The sequence below is a fragment of the Plectropomus leopardus genome, chromosome 16 (assembly GCF_026936395.1).
Source record: "Plectropomus leopardus strain MGB_pleo_1.0 chromosome 16, ASM2693639v1, whole genome shotgun sequence".
NCBI lineage: Eukaryota > Metazoa > Chordata > Actinopteri > Perciformes > Serranidae > Plectropomus > Plectropomus leopardus.
This window is the reverse complement of record NC_142191.1, coordinates 14,537,449-14,554,561: the sequence shown is the minus strand read 5'-3', so window position 1 is coordinate 14,554,561 and position 17,113 is coordinate 14,537,449. Positions and strand designations below refer to the sequence as shown.

At 39.9% G+C, this 17,113-nt stretch overlaps 1 protein-coding gene across 6 annotated transcripts in view; it reads left to right on the top strand.

The window, feature by feature from the left end:
* Window positions 1-17,113, top strand: part of utrn (utrophin) — a 238,861-nt gene that overhangs the window by 25,986 nt on the left and 195,762 nt on the right. For all 6 annotated transcript variants that reach the window (XM_042503021.2, XM_088089085.1, XM_042503024.2 and 3 more), the window contains 14 exons: window positions 2,261-2,353; window positions 3,612-3,784; window positions 4,830-4,945; window positions 6,551-6,717; window positions 10,569-10,799; window positions 12,131-12,312; window positions 13,648-13,798; window positions 14,100-14,219; window positions 14,486-14,587; window positions 15,123-15,230; window positions 15,374-15,553; window positions 16,321-16,484; window positions 16,589-16,712; window positions 16,817-16,904. In XM_042503021.2, the coding sequence (XP_042358955.2) occupies window positions 2,261-2,353; window positions 3,612-3,784; window positions 4,830-4,945; window positions 6,551-6,717; window positions 10,569-10,799; window positions 12,131-12,312; window positions 13,648-13,798; window positions 14,100-14,219; window positions 14,486-14,587; window positions 15,123-15,230; window positions 15,374-15,553; window positions 16,321-16,484; window positions 16,589-16,712; window positions 16,817-16,904 (1,999 nt within the window). The remainder of the gene's footprint in view (window positions 1-2,260; window positions 2,354-3,611; window positions 3,785-4,829; window positions 4,946-6,550; window positions 6,718-10,568; window positions 10,800-12,130; window positions 12,313-13,647; window positions 13,799-14,099; window positions 14,220-14,485; window positions 14,588-15,122; window positions 15,231-15,373; window positions 15,554-16,320; window positions 16,485-16,588; window positions 16,713-16,816; window positions 16,905-17,113) is intronic.

The following is a 17,113-nucleotide window of genomic DNA, read 5'->3' as shown; positions in this document are numbered from 1 at the left end:
CTCTCTGTGTACAATAGTTGCTCTTAATGCCTTGACCTTAGCAGTGGGAGATAATGGGAAGGCCATGCTCATGGGAAGTAGCAGAGTCTGCAGTTTGCATGCAACTCCTGCTGCTCTTTCTCCTGCAAGAGACAGAGACTGTCAGCTGGCAGTGAAGGCTGGAGTTCCCACAAGCTTTTAAAGTCTGCTGACTGGAGAAAATGAAATAAGGCTTTAGAAGTTTGTTTTTTTTTAATATATATATGATAAAGATACTTGATGTTTCTAATTTAAAATAATGAAACATCATATATCTAGAAATATGCTTCAAGTTGATGTCTTGTTCAGCTGTGGAAAAACTTGTTTTTTACTGTGTGCATCGAACATGCATCTAAAGCTTCATCTGAGAAAGAGTGCTGTATCATTTATTCCCTCTCCGCTGTCTAATGACCAGAGATTAAATGTGTGTGATGGAGTGCTGCTTGTTGCACTTGTTGCTTTACACTTTTCAATAACTTTTGGAAAAACTTGAGTTCACAGTGCAATATGTCCTAATTCAAAAGTTGGGGATAGAAGCGTGCACACAGAATCAGAATCAGAATCAGAATCAGAAAAAGATTTATTGCCAGGTATAGTTAACACAATACGAGGAATTTGTTCTGGTGGGTTGGTGCAACATAAATATAGAAAAAGAAAACAGATAAAATAGAAGATACAAATATAAAATATAAAATATAAAATGCAGAAGTATGATGAACTGCACATATGAGCTTTTTTGAGACAGACTGAGAGAGGAGGGACGATGTGACAGGATGGAGCTAATTGGAACTAGAAAGGGGTAAGAGGTCAGCTCTGCTACAGACAGAGAGGTCACTTTTTAGTTTGACCAGACACTTGACCTCATGTTCCACTCTGTGCCCTGATCCTCTACAAAATATTTATATGTAATCATTTTGCACTTGGCCTCACCTCATATGAAAGGCTTCTGACGAGGTTGCAGACACACATTTGACGTAGCATTGGAGGGGTGTAATTAGGGTGCTTTAATCTACTGTGCAGTCATGCAGGGTTCAGAACTTTTCAGCTGTGTTAGTGTGAACAAGAAAAATTTCAAGAAATCTTTTGTGCTCCACTACACTAGTATTGCATGGGTCAGATTTTCAAGATCTGTTCCTGAAATGGCACTGCAACATGCAATACCACACCTGTCCCACCAAAAGCACGTATGATGTGGCCAATATGCTCTGCAACTTGACCCATCCCATTAATACAAGATTCGAGGCTCGACTTGAAATCACAAATCCTATATTAACCATGCACTGATAATTTGGTCAGGCAGCACATTTAAAGTGATCATTTTGGGACATTTCATAGATGTAAAACTAAGATGATATATTTCAAAACAAAACTAATTCATGAAATACAATTCAAATAAACATTTTTTGCTGATTTTCATTATATTCAATTAAGACAAAATACCACCTGTGAGTCACATATTTTTTGCGGGTCACCCGCTGGGTGCACAACCCAATGCAGGACTCTACTTTGTAAGATTTTGTTTGTAAGAACTGTAACCAGCTTAAATTTGAAAGGACATTATGATTACAGCAAACAAAAGATTTTCACTGAGAAGATTTTAAATCGTGTGTGACTGGGTTGGCTTTCCAACTAATCTGCTCAAAACAGGATTCATTTCTACTTTCAACTTTGTACCATTGCTTGCATTATTAAAGGGGAACACCACCTAAATTAAGATATTTGATATTTGATTATGTTATTTCCATGGCTGAGGGAAGCTCAATCAATACTTGTAAACATGAGCTACTCTCTCTCAAAGTAAGCCTCAAACTTGTGATGTCATAGAGTATGAAGTCTTGAGCTGCTCCACAGACGGTGAATTGGAGCGTGATTTTGTGGACCGACAGAATGTCTGTTTTCTTTTTTAGGCCCAAATGACCTTCTCATTGTAGTGTTCTCAATTCTGAAACAGAAAATGTATCAATATACTCAGAACATTTTCATGGCTTCTCTCATTGTCATCTGAAGCATCTTTCCCAATTCATTGTCATGAATTGCGTCAGACTTTATAATTGATGATACCACAAATTTAGGTTTTAACTCAATAGTTTTTGAATTTTAGTTTTAATTTTGAGTTTTTTATGTTTACTAATAGTCTTGTACTGTCTCAGACCATAGAAATAGCATGCATGAATTTCATGAATCTCCTTTAGATATTTATTGATATATAATGAGTCTCTCTCTCATCTGTTATTTCTGTCAGGTTGATCTGGTAAACATAGGTGGCACGGATATTGTGGATGGGAATCACAAGCTGACTTTGGGCCTCATCTGGAGTATTATCCTACACTGGCAGGTGAGCACACATGTGATAACACACATACTGCTCCTTTCTTTCCACTCACATCCTGCACATACACACACAAAGGCTCATTAATGTTTGCTCTGACTGTGAACTCACAATTCACTGATGATCCAGAGGGATTAAAAAACAGATGATGGAAAATCAGTATTGATGCTCACATATGCATGCATGCATGTAAACATGCTTATTATCCACTGCTTTGTGTAAGTTTGACTTGTTGAAATGTAGCTGTTACCATGTAACTTCTGTGGTGTGTGGTGTGCATGCTAGACATTTGAACTGCAATGCTTAATCAGTTTGTTGTCAGCTATTAATCAAATAATTTGATAATCAATTCATTGGTTTGAGTAATTTTTAAGTAAAAAAAACAAGTCAAACTTCTTGGATTCCAGCTTCTTAAATGTAAAAAAAATGTAGTTTCCCTACTCCTCTATGACAGTAAACTGAAAATCTTTGAGTTGCAAATGAAAAAGACACTTTAGAATGTCATCTTAGTCTTTGGGAAACAAAACAAATTTTTGTGACCATATACTGTTTGGTATACATCCTAACATATGATATTGTGGATTCAAAGGCAGTCAATATCTTAAATAAAGGTCATCTCACTTTTAATATTCACAAATTTCTGCAGTTTTTGACAATCCCAAAAAATATGTGTATGATACCCATACCATAGCCTCTTGAGCGCAATCGTGAGGATCTTCCAACAAACCCGAGCACCACTTGCAGGGTCCCAAAATAACTAACCTTGACTTCCCAGTCAAACTCGCTCCACATAGACTGTGATCTTATGGCTACTTAAGCAACTTTCCTCCCATTCTTCACCCTCTATTATCACATGGCTTCCAACTCCTATTTTTCTTTGATGTAAGAGGCATCTCCTGAACCTGTAATTGTAACACTATATAAATGTTGGATTTATATTTTCTTTCCATCGAATTCTTTTCTATTGTTATTTTTTTCCAGTGTTGAGTGCATAAAAACATACAGTCAGATACTTTCTGGTATTGATGGAAAAAATATGACCCTTTCTTGGTGCTTTTGCCTGCCATTAGAGTAACATTAGAATAATTATCACTTGCCATATCAATGAAAATCATACACAACCAGAACAAAAGAACTAATTTAAGTTTATGATTGAATATGAGAATCCTGTTTCAGAAATAGAATCAAAATGTGCGAAATTGCATGTTTTACTCTTGTTTTTTCCCCTACCTGTATTAATGTGTGTTTTTCCATTTTCCGGTAGGTTAAAGATATCATGAAGGATATCATGTCCAACCTGCAGCAGACCAACAGTGAGAAGATCTTACTGAGTTGGGTACGCCAGTGCACCCGCTCATGCCCAGAAGTCAATGTGCTGAACTTCACCACCAGCTGGGCTGACGGCTTGGCTCTCAACAGCATCCTACACCACTTCAGGTGATGAGACATTTTTTTGGTCTTGCTAAAGCACAGTATGTGATCATGGTGACACACTGATTTTTGTTGCTGTGGGATGAATTTTCAGCTTTTGGTTAACATTGCATATTTGACATATGCCCTTATGACTCAAAACCCTCAAATGTCTTCAAGGCCTGGAATTTATGATTGGCTGATATATAGGAAGCTTTCTGTGTGTGTGTGTGTGTGTGTGTGTGTGTGTGTGTGTGTGTGTGTGTGTGTGTGTGTGTGTGTGTGTGTGTGTGTGTGTGTGTGTGTGTGAGAGAGTGTGAGAGAGAGACAGAGAGAGAGAGAGAGAGAGAGAGATTACAAGGATACCCAGGCTGTGTAAGTGGCGGGAGGTCAGGTTGACAGGTCAGCGCCTGCCGGGTGTGTGTACACTGCTTGACTTGCTCTGTTTACGCCTGCCATGCCACTGTTTGCACATGCTGTGCGTGTGTGTACGCTGTTTTGTGTGAAAGAAAGAGAGCGAGTAAAGCATCAGGGGTGTTTTCCCTGCTTTCTGTAACCCCTTGTCCTTACTAGTGACATGCACGCGCACATACACTCTCACACACAGGCCTGTGAGCTGTGAGAAAGGCCAGTGTTGTTTTAGACCTGGGCAGGGGTTTAGGTGGATCACTGAACACACACATTCCACATTCAACTGGCCTCAACACAAGTCCCCCCCCCACACCATTAAGAGAAGAGTCTTCTCTGTAAAAAGGACACATATATGTTTCCAAATTTTGTCATAGAATCATAGAAAACACAATTTTTCATTAATACATATTAAACAGAAGCTGTTTTATTAAAAAACAATTAATGTGATAAATTTAGCTTAATTTAGATAACAATTTGACTCTAATCAGTGATTCAAATTTACCTTTACTCCAACAGTACTGGTGCCTTGATAAATGTGTATATTAACATGGATATAATATGTGTTTTATAAATTATCTGAGACTAACCTTAATACGGGAAATATGGAATGTTGTAGTCTCCATGGTACCGCTCTCATCGCCACTGTTCTTTGTGTCTTCAGGCCGAATGCATTCAGCTGGGATCAGGTGGTCAGAATGAGCCCTGTTGAGCGACTGGATCATGCCTTCACTGTAGCCAAAGACCAGCTGGCTATTGAGAGGCTACTAGATCCTGAAGGTACGGCCATTCAGGAGCTGTTTTAAAGGAATACTCCACCCCCACATGACCTTTTGTTTATCAGTTACTCACCCTGTGTAATCTTGAATTTGTGAAGAAAACTTTGTTTTTCTTGCATGCCTCTGGGGAGCAGAGAGTCCAAAGTGCAGAAAATTTCTTATGAATTGAGGTCATAAGTGACCGCATTTAACAACAGCAAAACTATATCAAAACATCTGTTTACAAACTCTCACACAACTCATGCAGAAAAATCAAAGTCTCATTTATCCAGTCATATTCTCAGTACTTCCCAAACATACAGCCCTTTCCCACTGGGAACTGAACAGAGATTGAAATTAACCTTTGCTCCCTTCAAAGCCATACTTGATTGACAAAAATAGTAATTTCACCTTGCTTAACATGGAAGCTGCTGGTCCCCCACTGCCTCCATCAGTTAGTGTGTTTCTGTTATTGTGTTACTTTAGTGAATCAGAACTAACCCTTTAAAACACCAAAGTCACACAAAAAGAGAAACACACTAACTGATGGCGGCAATGGTAGACAGCAACTCCTGTGTTCAGTGAGGTAATATTACTGTTTTTGCCGATGGAGTCTGGCTTTCAAGAGAGTATAGCCAAGTTTCACTTACAGTTCAGTTCCCTGTGGGAATGGGCTATTTGTTTGGGAAGTACCAAGCATATGACTGGATAAATAAGACTTGGATTGTATTGAACAAGTAGTGTAAGAGTTTGTAAATGAATGTTTTGATATAGATTTGTTGTCTTTCTCGCCTATGACTTCAGTTCATGAAGAATTTTTTGATTCTTTGTCCACAGGAGGCATGCGAGAAAGTTTTCTTCACAAATTCAAAGTAATATGGAGTGAGTTTTTTAGACACAAATTATTTGGGAGTTTAAGTATTCCTTTAAATACTTCCCCACATTGTACACAGAGGCCCGATGAATTTATTTGGGCAGGAATAAGTGTAGAAAGTTTTTAAATGAACATGTAACAATTGGTTGTAAAAGAAAAGGCATCTATCAGCTACCTTTTATAGTAGTCCAAAAGAATAGTTGGATATGAAATTATGTTCATTTTACTATTCAAAATTCCCACATATTAAAATGTGGTCTGTGTTCATGAAACTTACCTTCATGTCCTGCCAGCAGTTGGATACACACATGATGGAGCAAATACCTTGGTGTTGTTTTTGGCTGAAGATTTGTAAGAAGCCATATTTGCTCAGAAAGTTTTTTTCTCTCTCCTGGAGCACCTGTAGAACCTCAGTGTACATGTTTTTGAGACGTCTATATTGAGACGCTTTTTGTAAGGACTCATGACCAAGAGGAAGTCACACCTGACCTGTGTCAAAGCCCAATTTAATCAGCACAACTTGCCTCAACCTGCCTTTTTTTCTCCCCCCACTCCTCCCTTCCCATTTAATCTCCTCCTGTCACCCTTGACTGCAATCTCACTCCATCTACCATGCTGCTTTTCCCCTCATGCAATTTTCACCTCTCTCTTCCCCACTTTCCCCCTCCTGCTTCTCACTCTTAATTTCTATCTCTGATCTTTCTGCCAATAATCCACCTCCCTCCTGCCATCTTGCCACCCTCTCTTACTCAGACGTGGCGGTGCAGTTACCAGATAAGAAGTCCATCATCATGTACATAACATCACTGTTCGCCGTTCTGCCCAAAGACGTGAGCATGGAGGCTATCAGAGAAGTGGAGACCCTGCCGCGCAAATACAAAGTAGAGTCTGAGGAATCAGGTCCAGGCCTCAGTGCTCAGGTAAAACACACAACAGCACAGGCTTTTCTGAATTCTGATTTTGGGGCAAAGTAGGAAGGACCTGTGGGTGTAGACCAAGGTGGGAGTTATTGTACTGTTCACATAGCCTTTCAAACTGCTCACACAAAAGGTGCTCTCTTGTGTCCATGGACATCTGTTTCTCAAGGTGTTCTTTTTTGTGCAAACTTTTAAAAATTCACAGCTGGTAGCCAGTTATTTAGGCAGAAGCACAGCAGTAAGTCCAAACCTCAGGAATTTATGTCTGGAATCAAAACCGTGTTTCTTAATAAATAACTGGTTATAATAAATTGGGATCAGATACAGTTCAAACCTGCTTCTTCGATACCCAAACTGAGGTCATAGTTCAGTATGTTTTTGGCACAATGAGAAAAACAAAAAATTAAATTCCATTCAAAACTTTTGGAATCATGTTCTGCACATGCCAATATGTATTATAATGTGTACGATATGTACACATGTAAATTGTACTATGCCTACCCCCCCACCCCAAAGAAAAACCAAAACACAAAACATAGTGGATGTTGTACACCAAAATGTTTATGATTATGATGTTTCAACTTTCACTTTTACACCACTACATTTCCTAAATAAAATATTTATTTTTACTCCACTAAATTTATCCTCAGCATTTTAGTCACTTAGAACAAAATAGGAAAGGAATAAGGAAGGGACAGACACAAATGAAGGAATACGAAGGAAAGAAAAACTGGATTTTGTTCTTAAGTGTGAAAATGATCTAATTTTTTTGTGTAATATATGCTCCATTTTTAAGGAGGTGTATGTTACAGAGAAATAAACTTAATAATTCTCTCTTTTTTTATTAACAACATGTACTTGTACTTTTACTTCCTATACTTAACTACATTTAATAATATGAAATTACTTTAACACTTAAGTACGGTAAATATCGAATACTTAAAGACTTTTTCTCAAGTTATTTTCTAATAGGTGACTTAAACTTCTACCAAAGTAATTTTCTGGTAAGATTTCTGTACTTTTACTCAAGTATGGCTTTCTGGTACTTCATCTATCCACATTAGGGGCCACTCGGGTGTCCTCTGCCAGAACCACCCCCCACCCTTCAAAATCTACACCTATGCTCCCAGTCTCTGCTGGTGTAAACAAACCATTATCTCTTTCTGTGAACAGAGAAATGATCATTCAACCTTTGCTGTTGTGCTTTGTTTCTGATAACATTCAGTTTGAAGGCCACGGACGCTGTTATGTGCAAGTACAAGGAATACTGTGAGCTGTCTTATTATGTGTTGCCAGTTAGAATGAGTCACTCCCACCCTGAAAAAGCCATCTCTTTTCGTTCTCTCCAGCCCCTGCTTATGAAAAGCACAGCAGGCGCAGGCAAATAGGGAGCAGAGCCATGACTCACCCCTCTGACATTAGCCAACAGACCGAACTGCATGCTGCTGGAAACACAAAGCTGTAAAGGGGTGGAAGGAAATGAGGGAATATATTGGTGAGAATGGGAGTGAGTGCAGAGAGTTGACAAGGAAGGTTATTTGAGCATTAAAGATGCCTGTGTGCTGGTGGGCGGGTGACTGACATGCTCATACTGATACTGTTCACTGTTTAACATCTGGGAGCATTTTAGGCTGTCTTAATTTTACATCTTAATTCACTTGGACTTTCCTGCTGTTTTATGAACTTGTGATTGTGATCCTGGTCATATTCTTAATTCCACAGCAACTAGAACAGCCAAAGCTGCATACCCCCCCAAAATGTAATTCTTTCAATCACATACATCCTTGGGGCTAGTTTTTAAAGGTTTTTAGTCAGAAGTCAGAAAATCCAGAAACCACCTCTTAAGTTTTTATTGCCCATGGGCACATACTTCACACATCCTGGAACGAGAGCTGGAAAAGTCTTTTTAAATAGTGCCCTGATTGGTCCAACAAGGGTTTACTTTCCTGGCACAGCTCTCTCTCTCTCTCCATAGGAAGTGATGCGTAATGCTGCTGGTAGTGAGACTGAGTGGAAGAAAAAGAAAGGCTCTTTGTTTTTGATAACTGTATTTTGCCACCCCTTAGTTTTAGGTTCATTATATTGTTGTGGACTTCTTAATGCTGATTTAAAACAATGATTGTTTTTAGTGACAACAGCATCAGCTTGAGATCAAATTGAATGTTATTACATTACCGTCACAACTGGGATATTACTGATGATAAGTGCACTGATGTATGCACAATAATGAATTACATGCTCCAGGATCACAACTGCAAAAGTGATGAATGCTGGGATTGAGTTGAGCAAATCATCTGGTGATGATAAAATGTTCTATTGAGCCCGACCACAGCTATTTTATAGCCATTCAAGTCAATAAATAGACCAAGGCTGCAGTTTTCTCTCTCTCTCTCTCTCCCTTTCTCTCGTTGTTGCTTTGTCTTTGCCAGCCTACACTGGTCTAACATAAGGGCTTACAGTATTTTTGCAACTCCAAAATATCCAAAAGGTCATTGAATATTTTCAGCAGGTGACCTTTTCCTGAGTTTGCTACAAAGACATTACTGCTGTGTAATTTCAGCCTGGAAAACAAAGGTCCATTTGACTTGTTACTGTACCAGTCTCTACACACCCATTAGCATTTCTGTCATCTTTGACTTGGCACGGCTGCCGCTGCAGAGATTTTATCTACTGTTCATTTCAGCTCCAGACAGATTCGTTGAGCTCTGTTGAACTTTTTCCTTCTTTTCTTCAGAAAAAATGGGAATAGTTTGTTTTTTTCTGTTGTCCATAGATGTTTATACAGTGTGTAACAGCCCTTATTATATGGAATTCAAGAGTGAGATTTTGATGAAAATATGAATGAACTGTCTCTTTTATGGTATTACATTAAGAAACGTATCAGGGCTGTTGTTAAAAAACACTGCACTGAGAAGATTACTGTTATTACATAACAAAGTTATCTTTGCACTTACATCTAAAATTTTATAACGTGGGTTATGTGTAAACATCTTTCCACTCTTAATCTTATGGACAACCTATTTAACCTTTTTCTCCTCTGAAGTATCACCATCCATCTCTCTGACTGCACACCCAACTTTACCCAGGATGCCCTGTGTTTCTTACTGCAATTCCTACAATGAGGAATGACCTGCTCAGCATGTCAGGGGCACCTCCCAGCATCCTATAATAGGCCTGCAGTTGTTTTTGTTTTTTTCTTAACTAGGCAGGGCACTTCGCTCAGCAAGCTCTAGAGCAGTGTGGTGCCCTTCCCAGATGTCTGGCTTTATTTAAAAACTCACCAACTGATTGTGTTGATAAAAATAAGACTGAAGGACAAATAGAGTTTTGGGGCGTGGCTGTGTTTCATATACTTTATTGCCCTGAGAGCTTTTTTGTGTATATGTGACATATCAGGAAAGCAAAAATGAAATAAAATTTAGGAAACTAAATAATAATAAATGATATAAATAATTTAAAAAAACAGCAACTGAAAAACAAACAGCTTGAAGTATTGCTCATAATGATTCTGGTAGAATGGTGTTGACCTCTGTTATAATAAGATAAGGTTTTAAGTCTGTTCATCTCGCTTCCGTCATTTTATTGCAGTAAAATGTATGTAGTGGACCGAAAAAGAAATTGTTTTTTATTATTTATGCATTCTACGAAGAGGTTAATTTGTATTTGCAATACTAATACACTATATGATTAAAAAATGGTACTTGGTACAACATAGATGATTGCCATGCAAAATATCACCATACTCTTCTGTATTGTGTTTTTTTCTCTTCACCTAATTAATACAGTCATGATGTAAACACATTGTCTATAATATGGTCAACCAGAGCCTTCATCCCTTGCCTCATGTTTTCCAGAATGTGCAAATGGAAGAAGCAGGCAGCAGCCCCCGGCCTGAGACCCCCAGCACCTTGACAGAAACAGAAGGGGAGATGGACGACAGCCTGCTGGAAGTGGACCTGGACAGCTACCAGACCACGCTAGAGGAGGTACTGACCTGGCTGCTGTCGGCCGAGGATGCCCTGCAAATTCAGGAGGAAGTGTCTGACGACGTGGAAGAAGTCAAAGACCAGTTTCACACGCATGAGGTAGGAGGAGACGTGCAGACTGGCTAAAGGCATGCAGAGATATAAACGTGCATGTACATGTAGTGGGATGCAAAACTGTTTAAATCTTATAAAACTCGATGCTTATAGCCTTCCCTTAAATGGGCATATAAAGTATATCAGTATGGAATGAAACATAATTTTATATAATTTTTTAAGACAAATGATGTCATATATATGACACACATGATATTTGTCTGACTTGCTAACCATTGTATTGTCTAAGAACTGTCAGTCTCTGTTGCTGTGAGACTGAGGATAGTGTCACAGAAATAGAGGCTTGCCACAACCAACAGTACATGCTCCGTACATGTTGGGAATGCCAGGAATTCTGCTGAGAACAGTGGCGTGCTGCACCCCATGGTGCCCTGGCCCACAGCTCACTTGCTTGCTTGAGAAGGCGTAGCTGCGAGGTTTGTGTCTGTGCATGTGTGTAAAGGGGCTTTGGCTGGATTCCCTTGGCAGAAATGTGAATATTTGTGAAGTCTAATGTCTGGAATCCAGGTCAAAGCAGAAAGCTGGTAGTGAGAATGAAAGCAACAAGACCCAAAGCCTCTTTAACAGCCAGGCTTTTCAGGGGGTCGGAAAAAATCACTCCAGTTTTTTTCGGCCCCGTTGTTCACGTACTTACTCCAGCTTCTCTGGCAAAGTCTAATCAAAAACAATGTGCTCAGAAGTGCAGTCAAAAATGCTTACTCATCCAGAGTGCTCACATAAAAATAGACAATAACTCAATTCAGTGGGCTTCATAGAACAAGAACCAGCAAAAAGATTCTTCTCTTCGGAATTAAGAAACAACCAAACTAAAGTTGCTCTTGTGTTCCTTCTTGAAGCGTCTTCCTCTTTTGTTTTGCAGTTGGCCTCAGTTGGCTACTTGATGGATACTTCTACTTAGTTTGTACTTGCAGGATTGTCTGACTGTTGCTATAGCAACACTTGCAAATGCAAGGGTGCAGAGGTGATGCCCAGTGCTTCCGGGGGGCATCATTAAGAGTTATACCTAGTGAAGCTTCAGGGTGGGGAGAAAACATACTGTTTCTAGATCTCAGTATGTGGGTGCTAAGTGCCAGCATGCTGCCTCAGATTATATAAGCGTTAGGTTTCCATATTAGATTGAAGCTGGATAATTTTAAGGGCGTGTGGTTATACACTGTCTCCCTTAACTCAATATAGCGCGCATACAGATATTTATATTTAATATTATTTTTTAATTTTTTATAGCAGATAGCCTCTCTGGAAGACCAACATTGGTTCTAAGGATGTGCAGTACATTTTTTTTTTACCATAGCTGTTTATCTCTTCTCCCCCAAAAGGCCTTTATGATGGAGCTGACAGCGCACCAGAGCAGTGTGGGTAATGTGCTTCAGGCAGGTAACCAACTGATTGCCCAGGGCAATCTGACAGATGAGGAAGAAGAGGAAATCAGGGAGCAGATGAGCCTCCTCAACTCCCGCTGGGAGAACCTCCGAGTGGCCAGCATGGACCGACAGGCCAGGTAGATATATATACACAAACACCTGCTGTTGTGCTCTAAGGATACTGCTGTAATCTTTTTACTGCTGTTAATTTGCAAATATGACATAGGTTTAGTTTATTTGTTTTGAAAACAAGTGAGATAATCTCATTGTGCTGTCACCTAAAAACAGAAATAAAAAAGAAAAATAAGGCTTAAAACTCAAAAGTCTGTAAGGAATTTTATGCCTCTGTGCTAAGCATTATGTTTTATGGATTTCTGTCTGTCCCATTCTCGTGATCATGTTATCTTAAGAACACCGTGAGGGAATTTTCTCGCTTCCACTTGGAACTCATTTGATTTTGGTGGCTTAAGGTCAAGGTCTGTGTGACCTTGAGTCTGTCTCATTTTCATGAATGCAATATCTCAAAACCACCTTGAAGAAATATTGCCTCAGATTTTGCACAAATGTCCAGTTGGACTCAAGGATGAACTAATTGAATAAGGTGGTGAAAGGCTTCTTTGCAGCATCTATATTTGAAACATTGCCAACTGTCATGGCTACATACGAGTCTGGACAGACATGGATGTAAACTAAAACTGCAACTGAGGCATACAGTCACGAGGCGTTAATTCTAGCTTGTGATGTGCAGTGCCATCCCATCTTAAGGCACAAATTGATCATTTTTTCTGAATTCTCTCAGATGTTTTATGAGTTGTTCCTGTGAAGAATGCACATGGCTGCAAACTGTGTGAAGGTGACACCTGATAAGCCTTGAGCCTTCCAAGGCCTAACAAGTCTAGCACTCAATCTGTGTTATCAAGGTTTATGATGCCTCAAAAACATGCACGCGCATGCAAGCATGCACACATACACACACACACACACTGACACACACACACACCAATTCATCATAAATCGTATTCATGATGTCCACAAGAGCTTTTTTTTAAAGATTTTTTGGGGGCTTTTATGCCTTTGATTGATAGTAAAGGTGAACTGTGACGGGGAGAGAGAGGGGTTAATGTGCAGCAAAGGGCCGAAGCCGGAATCAAGCCTGCGGCCGCTGCAGTGAGGACACAGCCTCTGTATGTGGGGCGCCTGCTCTACTCACTGAGCCACTGTGTACCCCCACAATAGCATTTGTTGACCCTGACTCAAAGTATATGTGCTTGTGTGTGGCATGGCTCACTGTCTGGGGAGTCTGTGTGCAGCATTGTCTTTAATTCTGGTGTCTGTGTCATGGTGAGTCAGTTAAATAAACAGTTGAAAAGGAAGTTATACGTTAATGCTGATTATGCTGATAAATTTCATGTCATTTCTTCCTCCACACACCCACCTGACTGACTCTCTGTCCTGACTTTCTCTCTCTGCAGGCTCCATGAAGTCCTGATGGATCTCCAGCAGCAGCAGTTGCAGCAGCTTTCTGATTGGCTGACGCTGACAGAGGAGCGAATCAGAAAGATAGAGACAGAACCGGCAGCTAAAGACCTGGAGCTCTACAAATTACAGATAGAGCAGCACAAAGTAAAGATTTCCATTCAAGCATTTTTTGTTAAAGTGCTTATCTTGCATTAAGCTAGTCAACAAAGGACAGTTAAATTAGTTTAACCACGACAGGTATTAGAATATGCAGTAAAAATAACTGTCATGGCCGCAATACACTGCTCTTAAAACAGACAAGTCTTGTGACAGCTTTGTCACATGTTTAATCCTGAACTTTCATGACTCATTCACTCCATGGTGTCACCATAAAGTTGTGCAGCATCTCTGCCTGCTCTGTTAATGGATAATGTGTTACTGTGCTGAATTCACTGTTTGTGTTTAGGAGCTTCAGAATGACCTGGAGGCGGAGCAGGTGAAGGTCAACTCTCTAACGCACATGGTGGTCGTGGTTGACGAGAACAGCGGTGAGAGCGCCACTGCTGCATTGGAGGAACAACTACAAGTGAGTTGTCTGCCGGATAATCTGAATAAATGTGTCAGTTCAACGAGAGTCTTATATCTGCTCTTTAATGCCAGTTCAGGAATAATAACATGGTACATTTTTCTAAATGTATATTTATGTTTTTATACGTAAAGTCTGGAAGTAAAGAAGCTGCTTCAGATTTCAGGGATATTTGGACATAGAGGTTTAAATTTGCTGTATTCAAATACGATGTTTCTGTGAACAACCATGTTTGTATTAACGTTTGTCTTTATTCTACATTCAAGTCTTTGGGTGAGCGCTGGGCGGCTGTGTGTCGCTGGACAGAGGAGAGGTGGCACAAGCTGCAGGAAGTCTTCATGGTGTGGCAGCAGCTTCTATCAGACCAGGTAGGACATGTGAATGCTCTCTCTCTTACACTTACATGTGCATTGTCCTCCTTACCCTCGTCAAGTTAAGTAATCAGTTAAGATGGACGGCTTGAACACTCCTACCCTCATTAAGCTATATTGAGATGCACAGAAAAGCCCACGATGTAATTTAAATCTTTAAAACTGTTCAGTGTTTGCAAGAGAATGACACTATAGTGAAGGACAGAGTGTTCTTTACTTCATGAGTTAACCCTTCATAACTTAGTCCTTTTAGTGCACATTGAATCTGTCAGTATTTCAAAGCCACCATTTTTGGTTTGACGAAACTTTTACATCCCAACCTCACCTTTTTCATTCTGCAATTCTCATCTTACACTAAACACACTGTTGTTTGAGTTGGAAATGTGACTGGTTTTGAATTAAAGTGTTGACCTGCCTGCTGAAATTCAGATTTCAAAATGTTTTACACTCGTAAACTATAGGCTCTAGGACACCAGGTCTCTGTTTGTAATAAGTATTTTAAGTTAACGCTTTTTCCCTTCCTCTTCTGTAGAGTTTGTTTGGAGCTTGGCTGGCAGAAAAAGAGGAGGCCTTGAGTGAAGTACAGACCACCAACTTTAAGGACCCAAGTGAAATGAATACTAATGTGCGCCGATTAGCAGTAAGTAGGCTGCCAAGTCTTTGTAGTTGCCGTGCTGCTGCAGCAGATATTTTAATAACGAACTACCTTTACTTTGTGAACTTGAACAATACGGTTTGCATATTTAGTGCAGTCTTAGATTTTTTTGTGATTTTATCCTGTAGATTTTAAAGGAAGACATGGAGAAGAAGAGGAGGACTCTCGACCAGCTGTCTGATGCAGGACAGGATGTTTTATCGCTACTGCGAAGTCCCGAGGCGGGAGCCAAAATTGAGACCGACACGGAGGAGCTGGCACATAGATGGGACAACCTTGTGCAAAAGCTAGAGGACTGCTCCTTCCAGGTGTGTGTGTGTGTGTTTTTGTGTCCTTTATTCGCATATGAGTTTATTCAGAGGGGATTTCTTCCTCTTGTTTACTGCACTTAACAAATGTCACAGTAAGTAACACGCCTGAGATAAGAGAGATACATGGATATTAACTGTGGCAATTTGATGCACAAAGTGCACGGCTGCTTATTCCGAGAAAGCTAGCATGGCATCAGAATATAGATTAATATAAACATGCAGCAGTCAATGTCAGTGCTCAAGAAAGGTTGGGCTGAACCATCATGAATCTGCTTTAAGAGAAAAAATGCTCTTGGTTGTTTGTATTTTTTTAAACCAATCACAGTAATCTTTGGCAGTGCTAAGCCCAGAATGCAACGACCGTGCCTTTGCAGAATAATGTCTGGAGGGAACCTGTTTTGGTGAGGACTAAAAGAGATACATTCTTGCAAAAACAAACCACCAAAAAGCCACAGAAAACATTAGATGTTTTAGTGTTTAGGTTGCTAGCTCAAATGTTGTTGTTTTAAACAGTAACATGCTTCATGAGATGGGCAGCCAATGACAGGCTCTAAACTACAGAGTCTATAACCTGTGATGACAAGATTAGTGTTGGGGAAGCTACATCCCTTTGGAAGAAGACAAAATACAACAAAGCTTCCTTGAAAAAAAAAAAAATTGTTAACTATAGTTACTCACAAAAAACAAATTACTTGTTTGTCATCACTCTATGACTGTTGTTTATTTCTGTCCCATTCTCACTGATGCACTAACTCGCTGCTAAGGTAATGGAAGCTGTGACAGACGCCGGGATGACTCAGATGGAAGAACAGGTCGTCGTGGATACGGTTGCTGTAACTGAAGTTGCATCGATCGGTGACCAGGAGTTGGCCCCACCTGCTCCCCCTAAGAAACGACTGGTGGAGACGGATGCAGAAGTCAGACGATTGTAAGAACTGGGACACACATATACAGACTATATCTCCTTTGCCAGAAAAGTGAAATAATAAAAGATGCACAAATACCTACTAATGCTCACATTGTGTTTTGCAGGTTTGAAAATAAGCTCTCTGACCTCCTGAGCTGGATTAAGACATGGAAGGCCTCTGCTCAGGCTTTGGCCTCCACACACCCTGACACTACACCTGACACACCAGACATGCAGGAGAAACTTAAGGTAAATTTGCACATAATACAGCTTAAAGACAAACAATTTCAACTTAAAGTTAGAGCACATGTTTAAAAATGACACCTCAAATATTGGTTGACTAATCACTGCAGGGTTTGGAGTTGGATCTCACAGCAAAGGACGCCACCGTTAGTCAAGTGATCCAAGAGGGCCGAGTCTTGATTGACCAGCTGGAGAGAGGTATGAAGGAAACAGGAGGTTGTCCTTGCTCATTGACATTGAAATCCTGCATTTAATACCCTATAAACCAAACAATTATTTTACACAAATCCACCCAAGTTTGTCAAACACATTCCACTGAAGTGTTCAAAGATTCATATTTATCATTTCTCAGTGGCTTGTGACTACTGCCCGTAACAGAAAATCTTCCATTTCCCTGTTAAATTGTG